This window comes from Paramisgurnus dabryanus, chromosome 8 (assembly GCF_030506205.2).
Source record: "Paramisgurnus dabryanus chromosome 8, PD_genome_1.1, whole genome shotgun sequence".
Classification (NCBI taxonomy): Eukaryota; Metazoa; Chordata; class Actinopteri; order Cypriniformes; family Cobitidae; genus Paramisgurnus; species Paramisgurnus dabryanus.
In genome coordinates, this window is record NC_133344.1 from 1,544,517 (window position 1) to 1,570,027 (window position 25,511).

The 25,511-nt window shown below is 38.1% G+C and overlaps 1 protein-coding gene across 5 annotated transcripts in view; it reads right to left on the reverse strand.

Annotated features, from left to right (window-relative positions):
• Positions 1-25,511, reverse strand: part of clpb (ClpB family mitochondrial disaggregase) — a 45,166-nt gene that overhangs the window by 11,297 nt on the left and 8,358 nt on the right. For all 5 annotated transcript variants that reach the window (XR_010542734.2, XR_012337179.1, XM_065280297.2 and 2 more), the window contains exons 4-12: positions 19,300-19,403; positions 17,624-17,752; positions 14,585-14,682; positions 14,042-14,156; positions 7,220-7,297; positions 4,842-4,897; positions 4,723-4,767; positions 2,212-2,373; positions 9-165 (exon numbers count right to left, since the gene is read on the reverse strand). Coding sequence is in view for 3 of the 5 variants with exons in the window: in XM_065280297.2 (XP_065136369.1) it covers positions 9-165; positions 2,212-2,373; positions 4,723-4,767; positions 4,842-4,897; positions 7,220-7,297; positions 14,042-14,156; positions 14,585-14,682; positions 17,624-17,752; positions 19,300-19,403 (944 nt within the window). In the remaining 2 variants the exon portion in view is untranslated. The remainder of the gene's footprint in view (positions 1-8; positions 166-2,211; positions 2,374-4,722; positions 4,768-4,841; positions 4,898-7,219; positions 7,298-14,041; positions 14,157-14,584; positions 14,683-17,623; positions 17,753-19,299; positions 19,404-25,511) is intronic.

The following is a 25,511-nucleotide window of genomic DNA, read 5'->3' on the forward strand; positions in this document are numbered from 1 at the left end:
TCCCTCACCCAGATTTTCAGCGAGACGTCTGCGACTCTGCTCCTGAGCTTCTCGTCTCAGCTGCAATGCATGATGGGCGATTTCGTCACTTGCTACATTGGACGTCATAATGAAGATGGCATCTTTACACTCGATGGTCTTCCCCTTACCGTCAGTCAAACGACCCTGACAAAGAGAGAGAGAGAGAGATAGAGAGAGAGATAGAGAGACTATGTTCAGACCATGTGAGCGATGTACAGACAAAGTGTAAAGCATATAACAGTCAACTACTGTTATAGTTATACTTAAGTCACCATTATGCGTTTAAAATCACTGACAGAAAGATAGATGATCTTAAAGTTGCAGTGTGTAATTTTTAAGTGAATCTCTTGACAGAAATGCAAAATAATATACAAAACTATATCATCAGGGGTGTATAAAGACCTTTCATAATGACCCGTTATGTTTTTATTACCTTAGAATAAAATGTTTTTATCTACATACACAGAGGGTCCCCTTACATGGAAGTCGCCATTTTGTGACGCCATGTTTCTACAGAAGCCCTTAATGGACAAACTTTTTTACTAAGTTGTTTTCGACAATGACATGTTTTTCTGGTGGTGGCTACCGTAGCTTCTCTATGCGTTTCAAAAGCGAGGGGTGAGCAGTGGATTTAGCCGTTGCTTGCAATTCGCAACCTCACCACTAGATGCTGCTAAAATTTACTCACTGCACCTTTAAATACAACAAAAATACAAATGAACCTTAAAAAGTAACGATGGTTTAATGTGAAGAGATTACAGCTACTGAATGTTCATTCTGGAATCTTTAAAAGCAAATATCAAGAAGAGATTTTCATAAACTTTTTTTCAAAAGTGAGTTAAACCCTAATGGTGCATTCATACCAGACACAAACATTAAGTGATTTACATGTTAAGTCAATGCAAGGACGTGATAGACATTCTGCAGTGCGATTTGCGCAAATTACTGTTTTAGGTGTTTGACGCACCTAACCCATGATTCGTGCGAGTTAAAAATTACGTGGCGCATTAACCAATCAGGAGATTGCATTCGTAGTGATGTGATTATGATGTAGCGAGCTAAGGCAGAAATCCAAAACAACAATGGAGGACAAAATCATCGTCACTGTATGTGGACACCCGGAGCTGTACGACACATCTTCGTACTTTTATAGAAACAGAAATAAAAAATAAATTATATATATATATATATATGCCACTCCGCTATGCGTCATACCCAACAATGCCCTTAAGCCGTTACTTATTCACAATACAGCACAGCCTCTCATACCTTATTTCTTACATATATTTATACATATTGAAATTACAAGATAGCTGAAGCCGGCAAATTGAGCGTATTTACATCTAAATTTCAAAAGCAAATGATGCAAGTTTACTCAAAATAGCCTGATATGTTCGCTTCATTCGCCTCTGGTGTGAACACACAGTAATGCAGCGTTTCTACAACTGTGGGCCGATGGTGCTGGGAGAGGGCAGTTTTCTGATATTTTATATAAAAAAATTACACTGCAAAAAATGATTTCTTATCTAGTATTTTTGTCTTGTTTTCAGTACAAATATCTAAAAATTATTAAATCAAGATGTATTTTCTTGATGAGCAAATTGACCTTTCACTGCAAAAAATGATTTCCAAGAAAATATTTTCTTAGTATTTTGTCTTGTTTTCAGTAAAAATATCTAAAAAAATTTAAATTAAGATGATAAGCAAAATGACCCAAGAAAATAAATCAAATTTTTACACAAAAAATATCAAATTTAAGTTAATTTGGGCTTAAAACAAATGAAAAAAAAAATGCCAACGGGGTAAGACAAAAAAATCTTGAAATAAGTTTACTTTTTTCTTAAACACGCAATTCAAGAAAAATTATCTTACCACATAATCAGATTTATTTGCTTGTTTTATGCAAAATTCATTTAAATTTGTTATTTATTTTCTTAGGTCATTTTGCTCATCACAAAAAACACATATTGATTTAAACTTCTTTAGCTATTTGTACTGAAAACAAGACAAAAATACCAAGTCAGGTTTGTAATATTTCAAAAAATAATGAAAATGTACACTCCAGCAGTACTTAGCCACAGATTTATGTCATAGATGAAGAAGGGAGCGAGTAGCTGAAGATGATGAAACGAGTGAATCTAAAGCAGAAAGTGTTAGCGCTCACATTCTCAGTTGTATATTTGTGTTTACCTCATCAAAGAGCTGTAACATAACTGTGAGCACATCAGGATGAGCTTTATCCACCTCATCAAACAAAACCACAGCGTTCGGACACTGTCTCAACTGCTTTGTTAAATGACCTCCCTCCTCATGACCGACATAACCTGGAGGAGAACCGATGAACTTCGCCACCTGATGGACAGAAGAACGAAAGAGAAAAAAACATGAGATCTGACCTCTGAAGAGACTAAACTCAGCACAACACAACACAATGATTGGATTACACACACACACACACGCACACATACACACACGCACACACACACACACACACACACACACACACACAGTTCATCTCGCCCAACAAAGTGACACTGACAGTCCTCTACCAATACAATAAGATTGTGTGATTGAATTGTGTGTGTGTGTGTGTGTGTGTGTGTGTGTGTGTCAGTGTAAGGTCACAGTGTAACTGTACAGTTAAATGGTTTATAAGAGAGAAATGACAACAGAGGCCAAACACAGAGGAGAAAACACTGAAACAGATCAGATTAATTCTGTTAAATAACCTATAGACTTTAAATTATATTTATGACTGGATACTTACTAAAAATATCAAGAAATGATTTTGAAATGCATAAATCTGCAGCAGTGAAAGTGAACTTTGTACTTTGAGGATTACATTTACATAAAGATCAGCTTGTTTTGCTCAAACATCAACTAGATCTCATTTAGACGACTCATTCATAATCTTTATTAGCATATGACATCATATTGTACATTTACCAACCGAGGCAAGTCGTGGCATAGTCACAAAATATTTGATTTATTTATTTGCGTTCATGGACACGATTTCCACTTTTTTCCTTTCATTGAGCATGAATGTATTCAAAAATAGTTTCTATTTTTAAATCATTGTCGCTTGGGATTTTGGTTAGGATGTCTGCAATGTAACAGAAAGTCATTCTAACCTCAACAAAAAGCAACAATGGTAAAAAAAACACTGAGAAAACAATACATAAAATGACACGAAAAAGAAAGTGGCGCTACGGAGACGAAAAACTATTTATAGAAATGCATGCTCAATGACACAAAAAAAGCGGAAAATCGTGTCCATGAACACAAATAATAAATAAATAAAATATTTTGTAACTATACCAAGACTGACATTAATATAAACACCTGCTCTGCTCTGTAAAGGGCTCATTATAGTTGTGCGTAGGTTCTTGGCGTAACCTTGACGCGTTGGGTTTCATACTGTATATACTTCGGCGCTATCTTACGCGTCAACATGCAAATACACATGCAGACCACTAGTATGAAGTATCCACACGTGTAACCACAGTAGACAATGCGGAAATGCGAAAAAAAAAATTGTGATGGGAGGGGTTCTTGTGGACCAATCACAGCCCTTACAGTCTGCATAGGATGGACGCGTTGTTAACATTTTGGCTAGGTGCGCATCAGGCTACGCACAGCCTACACATAACCTACGACGTTAAACCTACACACGACTATAAATTGCACTTAAGGACCAAACAAAATGGCTTGAAATTGCGATCATAATGGTCCCAAAATGTAATTGGTGCAACCTTAAAATCAATTTAGGAGCATTTGTGCAAGTGCAAATTATTGTTGTGGTGCGACCTGTTTTAATTTCTTTACCAAACGTTTGCATATACTGTGAAATAATTAGTGAGCATCTTACAAAGACCAATGAAACTTTATACAAATGACAGTTTCATGCTGTTTATAGCATCTATATGATGAATTTAAATTCAGAGCTGCTTTCAGAGTTCCCGCAGATTTCAGTGTTTTATTGAGAAATGCAATTGTCAAATACACACAAACAACAAATCAAAATAAAAGTCTGTTAAACGTAATGAAGTTGACAGAAATAAATGACAATTGTACGGTAAAATTTACTTTTAAAATTATGCAAATAATTAAAATATTTTTTTCTTGAGCAATATAATCACTCTCAGAAGATTAACAAAGTTTATAAATATAATTTACATTTTTTATTTAAAGAAAGTTTGGTATGCCGCACTTTGACGAAGTATAAAAATGCAATGTTTTAATGAAAATGTAATGAATTCAGTTTATAAAACATGCTGTTTGATAAGTGAAATGTAATTAACCATTAAAGAAAATGAAAAGTGAAAATACAGAAAAAAATGGGATTTGTGAAAATCAAAAGCTGAATTAAAAATAAATAATTAAAAATAACATTAAATGTTTTTATAGGGCTACATGTTTTAAGCATATAAGGACTTGTTTAATAAAGTCAAGTGTGTGCAAATAATTTAAGATCAAGTTTGATTGTTCAAGCTTTTAATCTTCAGGATGATGAATCTGTGGTACTCCTATCATTTTCAATGGATGCGGTGATACCTACTAAATTTTTTACATTTCAAGCCCTGTACAATAATATGAATCCACTTCAAGTAAAATATTAAATTAATCATAAATCTATGACATGAGCTCTAAGAAAATCACTTCACAAATATAAGTGTGTTTGTGTATCTGTGTGTGTATCACCTCATGTTTCTCTTGAAATTCTGACATGTCCATTCGGATGAATCCCTGAATAAAAGAGAGATTAATGATGAATCTCTTGATGACAGGACACAGATAATCAGATGTCTGTATGAACTGACCTTCTTAATATCTTTATGCATGTATCGAGCCACCTGTTTAGCCAGTTCAGTTTTACCTGCAGATCAACACACATTTACAAACAATAACCACTAATGGATTTCAGCTGAATGATCAGTTTATCAGTTTATTAGAGATGTATAAAGTCTTGGTCTGTGTGTATATATATAAGAGAGGAACATAAACAGCTGGTGTCAAGTTGAAGGGATAATTATTCACACGCAGGAGATTTATTGCTGTCAGTGAGTGTCTTTATTTATCTCCTATCATTACTCATCTGTTTTCATTCATCTCTGAGGGTTTATGTAGTCCGTGAGAGTAAATATTGCTCTTATGAATTTTAATAAACACATATATGGTAAGTGGTGGGACTAGTTGAATATTGATGGCGTGATCGCACATGCCTTCGGCGAGAAGGAGAAACATCTCATCATATATCAAACCACACCAAATAAAACACAAAAACAAACAAATAAACAAAGACGTGCATCACTGCTGCGGGCTAACAGAACTTCACTGCAAGCTGCTTTATGTTCTGTGTTTATAAACTTATTCAAATAAATACAAACACACGATTCACATTTCTCTTTAAAATACACTGTAAAAATGAGCTGTAATTATGCAGCTGGTTGCCATTAACTTACTGTAAAAGATAATGACTGAAAATGTTGCATGTTTAACTTTGAACAAACTGTTGCCACACTGTAAAAAATTCCGTAGAAATTATAGTGATATTGCAGCTGGGTTGCCGGTAACTTATCGTAGATTAAAATTTATGTTATTTACTTGCAACATTTTGTTCAATGTTTAATTAGAACATTAAACATTTACAAGTCTTTGTCTTTACAGAGTAAAACTAAAAAAACAACATCAAGCAAAACATTCTGGGAAACAAAATCTGAAGCAAAAAACAGAAAAAGGTTGATGATGATTTCTGGTTTCCAGAATGCTTTGCATGAGGCTGTTATTGTATAGTTTTATTCTGTAAAGATAAAGACTTGTAAGTATTTAAAATTTATTTAACTTTGAACAAACTCTTGCCAGTAAATAACATAAATTTAAATCTACGGTAAATTACTGGCAACCCAGCTGCAATAACATTGTAATTTCTACGGATTTTTTTACAGTGCAGTAAATAACAAATGTAAAATTTACAGTACCGTAAAACTTCAAATAATAGCCGAGTCCCAAATAGACGCCTGTCTCTTTTAGACGCCTGGTGTGACGACAGGTTTGGGTAAATAAACGCCTGTCTCAAATAAAGACCTGGTCTGTTTTTTAGTTTCGGGTTGTATTTAATCTTTAAAACCTGTCAGATCGTCTGTTTAAGCCAATTCTATGGTGCAGATTGCACACGCTAAAGTTTTGCTTACCAGTAGATGTCACATGACAGACGCAGTCGTTCCGTTACTCATCACTATGACAACACAACAAGGTTCGTCGTCAGGTTTAAAGTGATGATGACTGTAGCGAAGTGGCAGTCGGGAGAGTCGGGACTTTTCCGCCACACATTGTATTTTTCACGCGGAAACACTATTTATCATATTTAATATGCTGCAGCGCCCAAAATGTATCTGGCCGCACTGCTCTCTCTCTCTCTATCAAGCCCGTCTCCCCTGGAGTTCTAGTCCAGCGAGCCAATCCAAATAAAAAAAGAAAGAGGCTACACAATAGCCAATCAGAAAATTGCACTGTTGTATCTGGGTAAGATTTCACGCAACAACCAATAAAAAAGAATATCCTCGTTTGCTTTATTTATGCTGCCAATAATTTAAGACTTGTTATTCTCAAACTAATTTGTTAAACACATTCAATTTATAGATAAAACGTAATATGTGGTAACCTCCTGCTGTCATGCTGGAACAATTAATTTAAAAGCCTGTCTCTTTTAGACGCCTGGTGTGACAATAGGTTTGGGAAAATAAAAGCCTGGGCTATTATTTGAAGTTTTACGGTAAGTTACTGGCAGCTAGATGCCAGTAATACCCTGTAATACTTTAATTTCTACAGAAATTTTTTACAGTGTACAGAGATAAATAATTCATTCAATTTACTCATTTTTTTTACGGTAAGTGGTTGCAATGAATTTATTTAAGCTACATTTAAACAAAAAAATAGTAAAATAAAATAAAAAACATTTGGTTAAATGTAGCTTAAATAAACTGATTACCACCACTTACCGTAAAAAAATATAAATGGAATTAATCATTTTTTCAGTGTACTTAAAACTAGTCACACGATAAGCAGTCTAGAGTTTAAAAAAAAGAGAGCTTGCAAGATAAAGTTCACGCCAGAGGCAGCTCACGCCAGAGGCAGCTCACGCCAGAGGCAGCTCACGCCAGAGGCCTTTCTGTGTACATGTGTGTGTGTGAGAAGTTACCAATTCCAGAGGAGCCCAGAAATAGAAAGACGAGCGGATGTTCTTCATCATACCAGCCGTTCTCCTTCCTCCTGATGGCTGAGGAGAAAGAAGACAGACAGTTATTAACTCGAGAGAGAGAGACAGACAGACAACATCAGGCAGATCTCAAAGATTGAGAGAAAATGTGAAATGATTTAAGACAATCAGACAATCACTGAAGAAAGACAGAAACACACACAGAAAGAGAAAGAGAGAGAGTGTGTGTGTGTGTTTGAGAGAGAGAGAGATTGAGAGAGCAAAAGAGAGAGAGAGAGAGAGAGAGAGAGAGAGAGAGAGAGAGAGAGCGAGGGGGGACGGCTGTAGACTCACTGCACCATTAGACAGACAGTAATTTCATTACACTGCTGCACGCTGGAGAAACTAAATCAGGTTAGAATAGATCCAGCAGAGAACACTAGCAAGATAACACACTGTTACCATGACAACCAGTGCACACACACACACACACACACACACACAATATCATAGCAGTTCTGTGTGTGTGATGATTACACATCAGACATCATTACAGTGAGAATATCTCTGTTATTTGTGTTGTCTTGCATAACATCAATAATTTACTTCTGACTCTATACATGTCTGTCTGAGTGTGTGTGTCTCTCTCTCTCTCTCTCTCACACACACACACACACACGTGTCACATGTTTTTATAAGTGTGTGAAGCGTGCTGTTGTATTCAGGTATGATGTGTTGATCTCTTTACCACACAGATGTTTAAGAGGAGATCATCTTAGAGCTTTAAACTACATCACAAACATCTGAAACCCTCCAGACGTCTCTGTCTGGTGTACAAAAGTTTACAACAGAACACAAAAGATGTTTAAGAGAAACTGTGTGTTTAATGTTGAAGATGAGCTGTAGGTGACTTCTCTTATGTGCACAACACATCTAACACACACACACACACACACAGAGAGAGAGTGACGTCTGAAGTGTGTGTTGCTCTTTGTCTATCTCAGGGCAGAAGCTGTAATGACATTACTGAAGATAATCACCACCAATAACTTTCAGCCCCTGAGAGCAGAAACCAAGATCTATCCACAGCTTCCTGTGTGTGTTGTGTTTGTGTGTCTATACCCCCACCTCAGATGTCATTAACTGATGATGAAAATAACTAAATTATAAACATACTAATTATAAACATTTGGCCATGAGACACTAAACCGACAGCATTGAAGAATCGCCAGTAAAAGCAGACTGTGAGGTTTGTTCACATCGGCTGCATCTGAGGCCCTGACAGACCAAAGCCAACGGTTAGCACCTGACAGTCAGGTATCACATCTGTTCTGCACCTGCGTCAGATGACTTTAAATACCAGCAGGTGGCAGTAGTCAATATTCATTACTTAAAACAGGAAACTGGAAGAGCTACGACTGATGGGATACAAAACATAAAACAAAGCTGCGCTCGCATAGCTCACACATCACAGATAGATTCATTTCTTATGAGCCATAACTTTTTAAAGCTGATGTTCTTTCGTGATCACATAATAAAACCTGAAAAATTAAAATAAAGCTCAAAGTTCACTGCCAAGCGATATTTAAACATAATTCACTTTTTAAGGACTACAGAAAACAGCTGGTTTGGACTACAACCCTCTACTACCCAGTTGGATGACGACAATATTCTGAGTTTTTGACTCCGCCCACAGGAATACCCAAAAAAAGGGCATGAGAAGACGTAAAGTTGTGTTAGTAGAGTGTTTTTGTTGCCATGTCATCAAGATGCTGTTATTTTCATCCCGGAGTAAACAGCTTACTCAATCTGATGTGACCTTTTCAGACAACATGCGCTAAACTGCTGTCGTTGAATCGCAACACACTGGACCAGCTACACAATCACAACTTGTTACATATTTCTGAAGGAAGAACAAGGAAGACTTCAGCCATTTTTATGACAGTGAAATATAGAATATAGGTATAAAGATGAGTACATTTTGTAAAAATACTGTGTTTTTTTCACACTGAAAGATGAACACGTGTTATATTGTGCACTGTAAACACAATCAAAGCTTTGAAAAAGGACTTTCCAGGTCCATTACCCTCAAATTGGACTTAATGTGGGGACAAAACTGAAGTGAGTGCAAGGTTACATTGCGTTACTTTGTAAGATACATTGTTACAGTTTTCATGAGTCAAACACAACTATGCAAAGAAGCATTTTTTGGCCATATGTCAGATATCTCTTATATTATATTTGTTGTATTTCTGTTTAGCATAAACTGAATATTTGGTACATACTATACTGTATTATACATTTTCAAAAAATTTGTAACCCTAATTAGTCAGACCAGTCCAAATGCCACAAAACAGCACATAAAATAAGTCAATAAATGAATAAACAAACTAGGGGTGCAACGATTAATCACGTGTCCCATTAAAAATGCCTCTGAAATCGATTCAGAAGCGATTTTGAATTGATTCTGTGTTTCATGCACAGCTAGTGCGTGTACTACGACATTTGGTCAGTAGGAAGTCTTTAAACACTCTTAAACTCTCGTTAAACAAAAATCAATAAAAATATTCTTTATTATCATGAAAATACCTGAAACTATTTGAAGAACAGCTATATAAATATTCTTATAGACATTTCCTGGAATAGCATTTGTAATGCTACTTCTTCTGTGGCACAAAGGGGGTTTCTGCACAAGAGCGCCCCCTGGTTTTTGGATGTGCCGGGATTTCACCGTAATTCATTAAAATTCATTCATTGAGAAAACGCGCATTTGCACAATTAATCGTTACAGCCCTAAAACAAACCCACATGACCAATGTTTCGCCACATATAGTTGATGTCACATTTGAGCGCTCAAGCCCATTCCTACTATGTAGGGGCTAAGAAATGATTCAGACAGTGTAAATATGCTTTCCATTGGGGTGAATGAAGTCTGATATTGAGTCAGTGTCACACGAACTGCTACAATGCACACACATACAGGAAGCTCTGGTCCAGCACCATGGCATTGAGCGGATCGTACTGTATGTGGTCCGTTTGGTGAAATAACGCATTAACGAACCAAAGGGAATAATATAAAAGTTCTTCCAAAAAAACTTTATGCACAAAATAAATTCAAGCACTTTCAAGGACCTGTGTCTATGTGTTTATTTTCAAAAACTTTCTAGGGCCTTGAAAATTTCTCACCGGATTCAGAAACTTTCAAGGATTTCAAGGACCCGTGGAAACCCATAACACGAATTGAAGCGTTTTAGACCATAAAACATTTTTTGTTACATACCGGAAACATCTCCTCACTATCTGCTTGCTGCCTGTCCGCTGATCAAACTGTAAAAAACGCGATCTCTGTAGACAGCCCAGGCTTCACAAACGGCAATATCAACAAATAGCCAAACCTAGCATCACAAAACAAAACAAAGTATTCCAGCCAATAAACGACAAAAAGGATTTGGGGGTGGGGGTTGGGCGCGTTCATGAAAGCACGGAAGGGAGGGGGAGGAGTTAGCTACGCTCCGTCTGTTTGAAAACAGTTTCAAACGTCAACAATAACTAACGTCTCGCAGATTCGCTTAGAGAACCTTTAAAAAGAGAGACAGAAAAAATAAGATGAGCGTTCTGTGCATTACCCTCTTGACTTCCGTTTTATTTCTTGCGCACTGGTTGGCTATGCTGAACATCCAATCAGAATGATCGACTCCCAGATGAGTGCCACAGCCATGTTGAATTGACCAAAAATGGCGACAGTGACTTACTTTAGCAGATGGTGCAAAACACACTGATAAAAAAAGAGTCAGATGATGCTAAAAACCTGCCTGACCACAGACCATCGACTTGATGTGTAAAGAGCAGGAAACTAATGCTGCGTTCACACCAGCCGTGGTAGAGGCGTCAAGTGCAAGTGTTTTCAATGTTAAGTCAATGTAAAGACGCTTTGACGCGCATCTGGAGGTGTTGGGGCAAGAATGAGGCATTTAGCGCGGCAGACACGATTCCCCTTCATTTGCGCATCTAGTTTGTGATGGTGTTGCCATGAATTGAGCATTGCAACGGGAAACGCACGAAAAATTTGAACTTTGGCAGAAATACGTGCCACGTTAACCAGTCAGGAGCTTGCTCTAGTAGTGACGTGATTACAGGAAGCGAGCTGAGTCAGAAACAAATTTCTGCGTGAATGTCTTGATGACTAGAATTTCACGTGCGGCTTTTACATGAGAATGAAGAGAGTACACTCAAAATGTTCAAGCGTCCAACTACGCGTGGTAAACACGAATTTGATGCCTCAAACGTGTCTGGTGTGAACCCAACATAAAGGTGAAGCGGAGGAAACTCTCTGCATTCACACTGGATTCACTTCACATTCTGCTCCAACACATGAACAATCCTCTAGTAAAATCATCAGGTGATTAATATTGAAATGAGTTTATTGTAAAGTTGAGCGTCTCCTACAGGAACAGACACACACATTTCTCTGAAGCACATCTCTCTCTCTCTCTCTCTCTCTCTCATTCGCTCTCTGTCTCTGTGTGTGTGATGTATTCAGTATATTAGCTCTTACAGATCAATAACGCTGGTTTTATCACAGTGCTGATGGGATCCAATTGCTTTCGGGACAATTTGCCACAGCAGTAACTGTCCATTTATCAAATCAGAGCTGAGATCCGACTCGCTAGCCTTCACTCTTTACTCTACTGTCTCTCTCTCTCTCTCTCTCTCTCTCTCTCCTGACAGACAGACAGCACAGAGTTTCATTTATCAGGATTGACTGACGTGTGAGATCCTCCTCAGGACCGTCCGTTCAGTCTGATGAAAAACACCTGACACTCATCACTGAATACAGTCATCATTACATCACATTAATACAGAAGAGATGATGTATAATAAACACATCATTATCATGAGATAAAGTCTGTCAGGGTGATCAACACACATAACTTCATGAAGCCTACGGACACAAAAGGGTCTGAAAGTTTTTAAGGTGTCACCTGTGCACACGGCCTCACTGATCGATTAACAATGCGTTTGTGTGTTGTGTGTGTGTCCTGTATTTATTAAAGTTGTATGTTATTGTGTTTTAACTCATATCTGTCTCACTGTCCTGGGACTCGTATAAGAGAGAGACGAACCCCCGTGTGTCCGATTGTACACACATACACATCGGAGAAAAATCAAAGAAAAGAAATGAAGTATTAGAAAACAACAATAAATGATGTTGTTAAATGAGGACTGGAGAGAAGCAACCGGTCGTAATGCAGACAACAACACAGTAAAAGATGAATGAATGAGTCAGGATGAGGAAGATTCATGTCATTCAGATATGCAACATATTTTAGTTACAGTCAGTTTACAACTTGTTGTCATTTTGTTATTATTAGTTTTTCTCTTTATATCGCATTCTCAATGTGTTACATTTTGTGATGAGATTTCTGCAGTGAAAGTGTTTCTTTAGGTGTGAGGTCATTTTACATTTTTGTCAATATGTAAAACTTTGTCATCAGGTCAGATAATTGACGTTTCAATTAAGGCATTTTTATTCTTATAAGAATAATTAAATGTATACTAGTTTTTTTTCTTTTATTTTCTTTCAATCTAAGCAACATTAATTAAAGGGGACATATCATGAAAATCTGACTTTTTCCATGTTTAAGTGCTATAATTGGGTCCCCAGTGCTTCTATCAACCTAGTAAATGTGAAAAAGATCAACCCAGTAACTTAGTTTTGGTAAACCATTGTCTGCAAGCACATGGAAAAAATAGGTAATCTGAAATTTGTCTCTCCTTATGATGTCATATGGAGCTCTTATTGTAATAACACCACCCCTTAATCTGCACTATCCAACCCCAGCACTGCCATTTAATGCAGAGAGAGAGAGAGAAAAATAATTGACAGCACATTTGAGTTTGAATTGCAACAAACCACCATTATGGTGATCAGTGTTTGCATTATCAGCTTATTTGCATTTTAAATGACACATTTTTGCACACACCTACAAAGTGGCAATTTTAACATGTTATAATAAATTATCTGTATGCTATTTTGAGCTAAAACTTCATATATGTGCTCTGGGGACACCAAAGATTTATTTTACGTCTTAAAAAAGTCTTGTGACATGACCCCTTTAATACTACAAAACATGATGATTATGTTTATTTACCATGACTGCTAAATGTTTCTCAAATGTGTCATATATTTATATAAGGAGCTCAGATGCAAAAGCCTCAAAACGCCACCTCCATAAAAAATGAGATAATGACATGTAATTTTATTTATAAGAAAACATCTCAGACGCACTTAAAGGGTTTTGGATCTGAACTCCTTATTTTTACATAGCATTACATACTGTCCAACAATAAAAGCAAAGCTTTGATCTCATTTTTATTATAAAAGACATTTACTTTATTCACGTATGGGTGTTTTTTATTTTAAATTTGGGGATATTTTTACTTGTTAATTTGCATCCTTGTTTGTAATAGTATTGATCACTATAGACACACAGTTTAATAATAACACAGAGGGATTTTACATCATTTGTAAACTCACTGAACCAATCCAGTGATTAAAAAACAATATAAAAGATTCAAAAGTGATGATATTTAAAATTACTGTAAATAAAACAGATGCTGCTTGACCACAGATTTTTTTTATTCAGCCTATTTTAGTCTTTGTGGTAAATAAATTAACACAAATTTTGGTTTTGTGAACACTATTTTTTTAAAGCAACCATCAAAAATAATCAATGTAAATCGTTGTGCCATTGGTTGTGTTGCATTTTGTTTTATGTGTGAGGTCATTGGTGAATAAGTTTGTGATTGTTTAAGTGTGTGTACCTGAGGCTACAGTATTGATGGCTCCTTCTTGTCCAATGATGTGCTCCTTTAATCTGCGCTCCAGAGGAAACCTGCGTCTCTCTTCAGCTTCTCTCTTCTTTTGAGACTCCACATACTGCAGATATACACACAAACATCATCAGACTATAACACACACACACACAGGTTTCTATCAGTAATACAGGATTGTAATGTCAAGTTAAGTCAAATTTATTTACATAGCACTTTTTATAATGATGCATTCTATCAAAGAATGATAAAAAACAGAAAAAAGAAACCACAAAAACATGAAAACTGTTAAACATACAGTATTATTGCACATTTGTGTCTCTTTATAATCAATGTAATCACCTGCAGATTATCAACTCTTCAAACAGGATTACTGTGGATTACATTAATAATCCAACTAACCATCTGTTAAGTACATTTGAGTCTCCTTTACTCTTACTGATAGCTGAAATACTGAATAAATAAACATGTAGACCCTTCAGTGTGTTAGTTTAAACAGCAGATCATCTAAACACTGATCTCATAGATGTATACCTTTGTCTCCCACTCCTTTAACAGTGTTTGCATCTCTCCATCTTTAGCGTAGGCGAGTGGAGTGTGTCCTAATGTATTCTGCTGTATAGGGTTGGCACCTGCAAGCAGCCAGAGGCCAAAAGTCAAAGGTTAACATCAGGATCTGTGGTCAAGCGCTTGTGTCTCTGTAAGGGGTAAGTGTGTCATGAATGGACCTCAGTCAGGGGGTCTTCAGCATCCGGACATCAGCGTATGTGTCTGTATGAGTCACATTATTAAAACACAACAGTGTGCTGATGACCTTTAATGATCTCACACTGTTCCTCTGTGGAAACCATCACGACTTCACCTGACAGACGCTTCCATTTCTCTGTTCGGACACATTGTATGTGTCGGGGGGTCAGCACTGATGTTTAGCAGTGCCTTTTGCCCTGACCCTGTCACATACACACACGCGTGCCGATACAGCAAAATCACAATAACAGAGACACATAAAGCAGGTGGGTATCATCGTTACCAAAATATTAAAGGGGACATATCACAAGACTTTTTTAAGACGTCAAATAAATCTTTGGTGTCCCCAGAGCACATATGTGAAGTTTTAGCTCAAATTATCATATAATAGATTTATTATAGCATGTTAAAATGGACACTTTATAGGTGTGAGCAAAAATGTGTCGTTTTTGGGTGTGTCCTTTAAAATGCAGATTAGCTGATAATGCAAACACTGATCACCATAATGGTGGTTTGTTAAAATTGAAACTCTATTGTGTGCTGTCAATTATTTTGTCTTTCTTTCTTTCTCTCTGTACTAAATGTCAGTGCTGTGGTTGGATAGTGCAGATTAAGGGGCGGTATCATCCCCTTCTGACATCACAAGGGGAGCCAAATTTCAAACTACCTATTTTTTTCACATGCTTGCAGAAAATGGTTTACCAAAACTAAGTTACTGGGTTGATCTTTTTCACATTTTTTAGATTGAAAGAAGCACTGAGGACCTAATTATAGCACTTAAACATGAAAAAGTCAGATTTTTATGATATGTCCCCTTTAAATAATAAGAGTCGTGTCGTATCTTACACTCTAAAAAAATGCTGGGTTACTTTCAACCCAGCGTTGGATCAAAAAGAGACAACCCCTCTTGGGTTGTAATTTAACCTATGCTGTGATGTTTCAACCCATTGTTGGGTCAAAATTATTTTGGGGTTAATTTGCCCCTAATGGCGGAGATCGTCCCTTTTTGACCCAATGCTGGGTTGAAAATAAGCCAGCTGTTTTTATAGTGTAGTGTCATCTGCTGAATAAATGACAGCGTCAAGTCTCTTTCAGTTGACACATTTCTACTGTAATGCCGTACCCGACCCTAATGCAAAGAAATAGACAGAAATAAAAACATCACTCCACATTAAATTAGACACAAACTCACTCGACAGAACAAACATTTCCTTCCCTTCCTCGAAAAATACAGTTTATCCACAAACACAGAATCAATATCTGTACAGAGGCGTCTTTACGGGGCTGTCGAGTCCCTGGGCATTGTGGGTAATCGCTCGGATTATTGATAAAACCTTAAACGTGTCTGTCTAACAAATCTCAATCGATAGAGGACGAACAAGAGGAAGAAAACTAATAAAGAAACACACGACAGCCGTCTCGCTGCTCTACGGCGAGTCTCTCTTTCCAACATAATAAATAGCATCATTTAGTGCCCTAATATCACACACGACTCCCAACAGGCTCAGAGCTGCAGGGTGACTCTCTCTCTCTCTCTCTCTGTGTGCAGCTGGTGGCAGAGCAGTGAACTGTGGGGAGGTTTGACCCCAGGGGTCAGGGTTCACAGTTCGGGTGATCAGTCACGTCTCACAGCCGCCGGGAGTCAGGGACAAACCTACGGATCTTCCCCGGGCAGGGTGAGCTCTTCTGGGGCAGCGAGCGGCCGAACACAAACCTCCAGGACAGCGGTGATAGATCGAGACGTGGACTGACCGCTCGCTCAGGAGGGAAATAAAGCGAGTCACCTGCCCGCAGGTAAGATGTTCGTACTCGTCTTTGGCCTCCCCAGACTAAACCTATGAAATTGCTGAAAAATGTGCCCAGAAGTTAAATGGAAAAACATGTCCACCATATGAAAAATGGTTCATTAAGAGACAAACACTGTGTTTTAAAAAGGCTCAACACAACCAGACACCAGCGATCTGTCTGCCTGCACTGCAATGAACCAATCAGAGCCATGCACCTTACAATCGGCTCAACATAAGGGAAGTATAATGTTAAACACTGAAAGAGAGACAGAGAGAGTATTGTAATGTGCTGCTCACTCTCAATGCATTAGAGCAGAGCCGTCTCATGGTGATGATGTCATCAATGTGATGGATACAGCTCGCCGTCAGATGTGGCGCTGCCCTGTCTGTGGGGGCGTGGCTTAATTCCACTAAGATTTCTGGGTAATGCGTTCCACACCGTAATCTAATTTCTCAGCATCAAAATAAGCTATCTTGTTCTTTGTTTTGGGTCATTTCTGTCACTTCAATCTAAAAATGCGTCTGCTTCCAAAAAACATCAAGTGATTTATAGAAAGTGCCGACATTTACAGTGAGCGTCTAACCACACACGAGAGAGAGAGACAGAAAGAGAGAGAGAGACAGTGTATTTAAGGATTATATATTATATACTCTGTGTGTGTGCTATAGCTCAGCTGAGCCCTTTGGCTATAATAACAAACTCATGTAAATCACATTAGACGTGTCCTGTCATTTCACATGTGTGGGTCACATAACCCACAGTTTCTTTCCTCCAGAGGTCAAAGGTCGAGTCTGACAGCCTCAGGCTAACAGGAAGAGAACACAGCTCTGTATCTGTGCGAATCATCATAAACACACAACACAAGTAAAACTGAAACAAGGTTTACTGAAGATAATGTGGGAAGCCTTGGCAAAACCCTGAGGGTTTGTGTGGTTGTGGTTTCAGGCGCACCTGCCATGAACCTCTTGTGTGTAAAGTGAACAACTCTTCATCACAGCCATATCTTTAAAAGACGTTTATTTCATCGTGTGACCTCACCTGCGTCCAGCAGCATACGGACGGTCCTCAGGTCATCGGCCAGAACGGCATAATGCAGCGCTGTACAACCACGAAAACTGGCCCGACTGCTCAGACGATTACTGAACTCATCTTCCCTGCTCACCAACACTGACAGACAGACAGAGAGACAGACAGAAGAATGAATCTCAAGAAAACAAAAGTTTATGTTTAGTGTAAGCACTAAACATGTGGTGTGATAAACTCAGAACACATTTAATATCTGACTTTACAAGGACAAGAGACATTTTAAGATGTCAAATAAAATGGTGGTGTCCTCAGAGTACATATGTGAAGTTTTAGCTCAAAAAACCCCATAGATAATTTATAATAACATGTTAAAATTGCCACTTTGTAGATGTGAGCAAAAATTTGCTGTTTTGGGTGTGTCCTTTAAAATGCAAATGAACTGATAAAGCAAACACTGATCACCATAATGGTGGTTTGTTAAAATTTAAACTCAAGTGCTGTCAATTATTTTCTCTCTCTCTGCACTAAGTGTTGTTGTTTGATTAAGCAAATTAAGAGGCGGTATTATTATAATAAGATCCCCTTCTGACATCACAAGGGCAACCAAATTTTTAATTAGCTATTTTTTCACATGCTGGCAGAGAATGGTTTACCAAAACTAAGTAACTGGGTTGACCTTTTACACATTTTCTAGGTTGATAGAAGCACTGGGAACCCAATTATAGCACTTTAACATGTAAATGTCAGAATATCATCATATGTCCCCTTTAAAAAAAACAATAATAATGCCTTTCTTTCATTTTAAATTGATGTATCAGCTGTATGACTTCTTTATTCAGCTTTACAAATTTTATGAAGTCACATATGTAGAGAAACTATGACAATAAATGCAGAAAATACATAAAAACTAAGAGAACAAGAGACAGAGAGAGATAGAGAGAGATATTATAATAACAGGATGTTGGTGATAATATTCTACGAGCTGTTAAAATAAGACAAACAGTTTGAATTAACAACAGACATGTATAAGTGCTCATATCAAACGTACAATTATTCCCTGTACAAAAACACACACAAAAATAAATCAGAGAACAGGAACAATGTTTTTCTTCTGTCACTGTACAGAAACATATTTTCTCTCTGGGCTGCTGTCAGGCGGGTCGTCACGGGTAAATAATGTCTAAGAGCCCGGATAATCACAACAAACTCAATAAACCGTCAGACGGCCGGAGCAGAGCAATCAATCACACACACGCACGCGCACACACACGCACACACACACATACAGAATATTCTCATATTCCACACACAGACACACACATACATACACTCATTCATCACAGTGCTTCAGGGAAAGATGTTCCTTCAAGACCAAAAAACTGCCAACAAAACAAATGTGAGTAATATACATACAGCAGTGTGATATGACATCAGCTCTGCATGTGTGTGTTTGTGTGTGTGTAAACAACACTAACAAATAACACGCAACTAAATGAATCGAGTGCCGATATGCAAACAGCAAAGTGTGTGTATGTGTGTTTTATGTGTCTTTGGTTTGAATTGATCTGTGTAATAACCCACACATATGCTCTGTCTGTGTGTGGATGATGCTTCATAACACATGATGAAGATCAGCCTGGTGGTGATGATGATGGTCATGTAAATGTGTCATATATGCATCTTCTCACCCTCTAATGAGTGAACACTCTTCTCCCGGGCGGTCTCATAAACGTTGCTGAAGTCATCGCCCATGTTTGGATCGGCACCCATCTCTAACAAAACCTTCACCACACTGTAAGAGAGACAAGTCACAGAATGAAACCAGAGGAGATTCATGAGAAAAATTCAGGTGTTGTACAATAAATGTGACAAAATATTAATAAAACACAGAAGAACACACTTGAGAGAAAAAGACAAACTTCTCGAGTGCGGTGGAGTGTCTAGAGCTGTGGTCACCAATCCTGGTCCTGGAGGGCTGGTGTCTCTGCAGAGTTTAGCTCCAACCCTAATCAAACACACCTGAAGCACCTAAAATAGCTACTTCAGTTGTGTTTGATTAGGATTGGAGCTAAACTCTGCAGAGACACCGGCCCTCCAGGACCATGATTGGTGACCCCTGGTCTAGAGAGTGTCTTGGGTGCACTGGAGTGTCTAGAGCAGGGCTATTCAAATCTTACCCTGGAGGGCCAAGCACTTCAGAGTTTAGTTCCAACCCTAATCAAACTTAACCACCTGTGATTGTCTAGTGATCATGAAGACCTTGATTAGCTTGCTCAGGTGTGTTTGATCAGGGTTGGAGCTAAACATTGCAGTGCTGACCCCTTCAGGGTAAGATTTGAATAGCCCTGGTCTAGAGAGTGTCTCGGGTGCACTGGAGTGTCTAGAGAGCGTATCAAGTGCACTGGAGTGTTTAAAGAGCGTCTCTGGTGCAGTGGAGTGTCTAGAGTGAGTCTCGGGTGCAGTGGCGTGTTTAGAGAGCATCTCTGGTGCAGTGGAGTGTCTAGAGAGCTTTTCAGGTGCAGTGGAGTGTTTAGAGAGCGTCTCGGGTGCATAGAGTGTCTAGAGAGCGTAGGGGGTGCACTGGAGTGTCCAGGGAGCGTCTCGGGTGCAGTGGAGTGTCTAAAGAGTGTATTGGGTGCACTGGAGTTTCCCGAGAGGTTCTTTGGTGCAGTGGAGTGTCCAGAGAGGGCCTCAGGTGCAGTGGAGTGTTTAGAGAGCATATTGGGTGCACTGGAGTGTCCAGATAGCTTCTTGGGTGCAGTGGGGTGTCCAGAGAGCGCCTCGAGTGCAGTGGAGTGTTTAGAGAGCATCCCGGGTGCACTGGAGTGTCCAGAGAGCTTCTTTGCTGCAGTGGAGTGTCCAGAGAGCACCTCAGGTACAGTGGAGTGTCTAGAGAGCGTATTGGGTGCAAATGACTGTCCAGAGAGTGTCTCGGGTGCAGTTGAGTGTCAAGAGAGCGTCTCGGATGCAGCAGAGTGTCCAAAGAGCGTCCCGGGTGCAGTTGAGTGTCAAGAGAGCATCTCGGATGCAGCAGAGTGTCCAAAGAGCATCCCGGGTGCAGTTGTGTGTCAAGAGAGCGTCTTGGGTGCAGTGGAGTGTCTAGAGAGTGTATCGGGTGCAGTGGAGTGTCTAGAGAGTGTATCGGGTGCAGTGGAGTGTCTAGAGAGTGTATCGGGTGCAGTGGGGTGTCTAGAGAGCTTTTCAGGTGCAGTGGAGTGTTTAGAGAGCATCTCGAGTGCAGTGGAGTGTCTAGAGAGTGCATCAGGTGCAGTGGAGTGTTTAAAGAGTGTATCGGTTGCATTGGAGTGTCACTCTCTAGGGTGGCTCGGGTGCAGCAGAGTGTTTATTCATGGGAGGGTAGGGTGTTCCAAAAAAGGGACCATATGTGTGAGAGCAAAGTTGTGACCCTGAGCAAAGCACAAAGTCAAACACACCAGGGTAAATGTGTGCTTAGTATCCAAAAGAATTGAACAGCACAGAATGCTGAAGACTAAAGTTACAAATCATGGGATGAAAAAAGAAAATATTTCTTGGTTATTATAAAATAGATTTTTCGTGGTTAGGTCTATTAACTAACTAAATTAAAAAAATACAACACATTAGATAAAAAAAGAGACCACGAAACTCAATAAATACTTCATCCCATAACTGAACGTAATCATTACAGCTGTTTTCAAAATCACAATTTCTTGTCATTTGATTGGATGAGAGATGCAGCTTTGTATGTCTCAAAAGTATATGAAAAAATCTCTGGACACTGAGTGAACACAGAAAAAGACAGAGCGATAGATCCAGGAGTGTTGTTTACAACACAATATTCTCAAAAACAAACAAACAAACAAAATATATGATACACGATTTCAGAGATGACTGAAAACAAGCTGATGTCAGATCAGACGATGAGCAGGACTGTGCTCTGTGTGAGGAACATACGGACACACACCTGCCTCTGTCTACCTGTGTTTACAAAACACACCTCAGACAGATCGCTTTTCCACTAGAGGAACACCAGACCCAAAGTGTCCAGCTGTCCATTAATGTCTATCTCTATCAGACAGGTGGCACAACCAGAGGTCAATGTGTGTGTGTCTGATACTTTCAGAATGTATCTTATAAAAACTCTTTTGAAGCTTTATACAGAATATATAGAGACCTATCAGGTAAAATTAATTGTATGATTTTCTTTTTGTTATGCTTGTGCATTTATAATCTGTAAGCTTTATGTCTAAAACCTACAGAGAGCCCCATGTCTGTGAAATGACGATCATGTTAAGCAGATACATCACCAGTAAATGAACTCAATAAGACGACTTCTCTTCATATCACGACAGCCAGAAACGCACTGAAGATCTGAACTTGAGATATATTTAAAGGACATCAGTATAGTAAATCTGGCACATTACAGACCATAAGAACAACTATGCAGCATCTCTCCCACTGAAGTTCATCCCTCCTGACTCATTAACATTACATGCACCGTTCCCACTCACTCCACAATAATCCCAGCACATTCCCACCACAGCTTTTTAAAGCCTAAATGAGGGATAATCCCCCTCTCCAGAAGCCCTCCTGAACCTGCTTTTGGCTCTTTCATTTCTCCTTTCTTCTCCCTGGAGTGAGGCGTTGTGTCGTTGGGTCGGAACGGTCAACAAGGGTTCCTCTTCATCGCTGCTCATTGTACACGTGAATGGACAGATGTGGGTGGTGTCCGGCACTGGGTTAAGAGTGCAAACAGTCTCACACACATCAAAGCTCAGCAAACATCTCTGTCTAAGGCACATCCTTTCCTTTAGAAGAGCAACAGTCTCAGACCTTCATCACGACGGGTCTCTGGACTCACACAACACCAAACTGAACCGCAAACAACCTATTCAGACACATTTTCTACAAAACTCACTGCTGATTTACAAGATAAAAACCTTTTGGTATGAGAAATGTGCAGGTATATATAACAGGTGTATAAAATAGGTGTGTTTTTTTTTCATTAATTTAGCAGCATGTTTAACAAATGAAAGACGTTTGAGATGCTGCAGTCAGTAATCAAACAGCATGTGAATGTCTTCGTACAAAACTTTAGATGTTTTTCTTCAGATCCTGCAGGAAGACATGAACTTCAGCGCTGATGTCATTAAAGCTTAACATAATACAAAACATCCTTAAACTTACTTCAAACACTTCACTCAATCAATCAGGTAAAAAAAAATAAAAAATCATAATTCATACTTAATTTAAAAATAAAAGCACTGACATGCTTATAGTCTTTTAGTCCTCATGATATGTGACCCATGCTGGCAAAATGAGTCAGAATCAGGAAATGTTCAAAAATGTGTTATTTATATGTTGACATTCTTAACAATGCATGATTTGTTGAAATCTGACACAAAATGACAGAGCTACAGATGTTTAAAGTCAGCAAAGTTAAAGGGAAGCATCGAAAATACATACTGGTCCAAAAATTGCAACTTTATTCAGCATTGTCTTCTCTTCCGTGTCTGTTGTGAAGTGCATGCGCGAGACAAAAGTCACGTGACTGCAGTGATGCAAATGATGTACGACGTGGCTGACGTGTTATCTGGTGCGCCCCAGCTGTTTTTTTTTGTGTGTCCCCGGGCTTCGTTTACAGTCTCAGGGAGACGCACGCTGTAAGTTTGAAGAAAATTTCGCAAAAATGTCTGAGGATAACACGTCATTCGTGTCACTGCTTTCACGTGACTTTGGTCTCGCGCATGCACTTCACAACAGACACGGAAGAGAAGATAATGCTGAATAAAGTCATAATTTTTGTTATTTTTGGACCAAAATGTATTTTGGATGCTTCAACACATTCTTACTGACCCACTGATGTCACATGGAATACTTTGATGATATTTTTATTATCTTTCTGGACATGGACAGTAAACCATTAATAGATTTTCAATGTAGGGTCAGAAAGCTCTTGGACTAAATATAAAACTGTTTAAAAATCTTAAACTGTGTTCTGAAGATGAACGGGGTCTTACAAGTTTGGAACGACATGATGGTAAGTCATTAATGACATTATTTTCATTTTTGGTGTGAACTATCCCTTTAATTTTGATAAAAATCCAGTTAAAGATTTTTGAGGATTCAAAAACAAAATCACTTCATCCATAGCTTAAAATCAATGTAAAACTAATTTAGCCCACACAAAGTCAAAAACAATATTTATAGGACAAATATATATTTTTTTCTCTCTTTCTCACTTTATTTATTTTCTAATTCCTGCATCTTCTAAAACCAAAACGTCAGACGTGCATATGGATGGAGACGCATCTTTGTATTAGATTAAGCATTTAGGACGATACACCTCTCAGAAAACATACAAATAAAGATCATTTTAGATGTTTAATGAATATATTTAGAACATTGAGATCGCTAGATGATGCATTTTTTTCATGAAAACCCCAATTTTACTTAACTCGATTTATTTATACTTTCTTTTGCGTCTAGCTCAAAATTGCACTGTATGCATTCACACTTATTTTCCCAGCAAGGGTCACAAATGGGTGATTCTCGCAAAATTATACTTATGAGGTGTCATGAAACATTTTGATAAAGTAAATGCAAAGTAAAAGTATCAAAACAAAATAAGAAGCATACAGTTACAAACATCTCTTCATGTACTATTTTTCACATGATTTCAAATGACATCATACAAACCAATTTTGTAGTTTTTTTCCACATTTAAGGGGGAAATTTTCATTACCGCAACGTGTCCATGAATGGATTTGGGTTCTCTGACATGGAAATATTTATAATTAAAAAATCTAAAAAATAAAGCTCTTCAGTGCACGTTATACTATAAACATTTACAGTAAATAAACATGTGGTTTTTGGTGATCATTGGTAAATGTAAAGACAATAATAAAGAATATAAATGTGTCCAAGACCAATTTTCTCATCCTCATTGTTTAAGCCCTCAAGGAAATAACATTTTCAAAAAAAAAAGTTGTAAGAGACATAATTGACTGTGACACTCAAGATGGCTACCAGGTAAGCAGTTCTTATTTTTTTCTCTCCAGATAAAAGTTAAAATTTTGTTTGTCATAGTACCTAGACAAATTTTTAGTTCTCATTACCGAAACATGAGTTTGTAAATGCATATATTTAATGTTATATCATGTTGCGGTAATGATCATTTTTGATAATGATAATCTAAAATTTGTTAATAATTACTATAGGAAATATTTTTAAATCCTCTAAAAATAATGGTTATAATAAGTTCAGACCTTAATCTTAAATGTGCAAAAAAAAATTGTCTTCAAGGGCTTTTTAAAAATTCTGATGCTGGACACCTTTTAAATCTGGATTTCGTGAGAATCACCCGGATGTAAAAAAGAAAATGTTTTAGTTTATCTAACTGGTCACTGTTACTGAAGTCACATCTGAACACAGAGCTTCTGTCAGACACATCCAGACTTTAACCGTAACGCAGTCTGTACATCACTTCTGAACAATAGCAGATCAACAGATAGAGCAAACAATCACAACTGGTTTTATGTGATGTATAGCGCAGTATAAACAGAAAATAAAGTCGAGAGAGGGAGAGAGAGAGAGAGAGAGAGAGAGAGAGAGAGAGAGAGAGAGAGAGAGAGAGAGAGAGAGAGAGAGAGAGAGAGAGACAACATTTTTAGTAAGAAAGTTGCATTCATCTGATGAAACAAAGCATCATGCACATTCTTCACTAGAGGTGAAGATATTTTGTATTGTATTGAGTTGTATGATCAGTGGTAAAGATCCTTCATACATCACAGTATAGTGAAATATTTCTGTGTGGGCGGATCCTGATTTCCCCTACAGCTCTGATTGGTCACCAGGGGCTTTGAATGACAGGAAGACACAGAACTGTGTGTCACAGCAACAGTGAGTTATATCACTCATA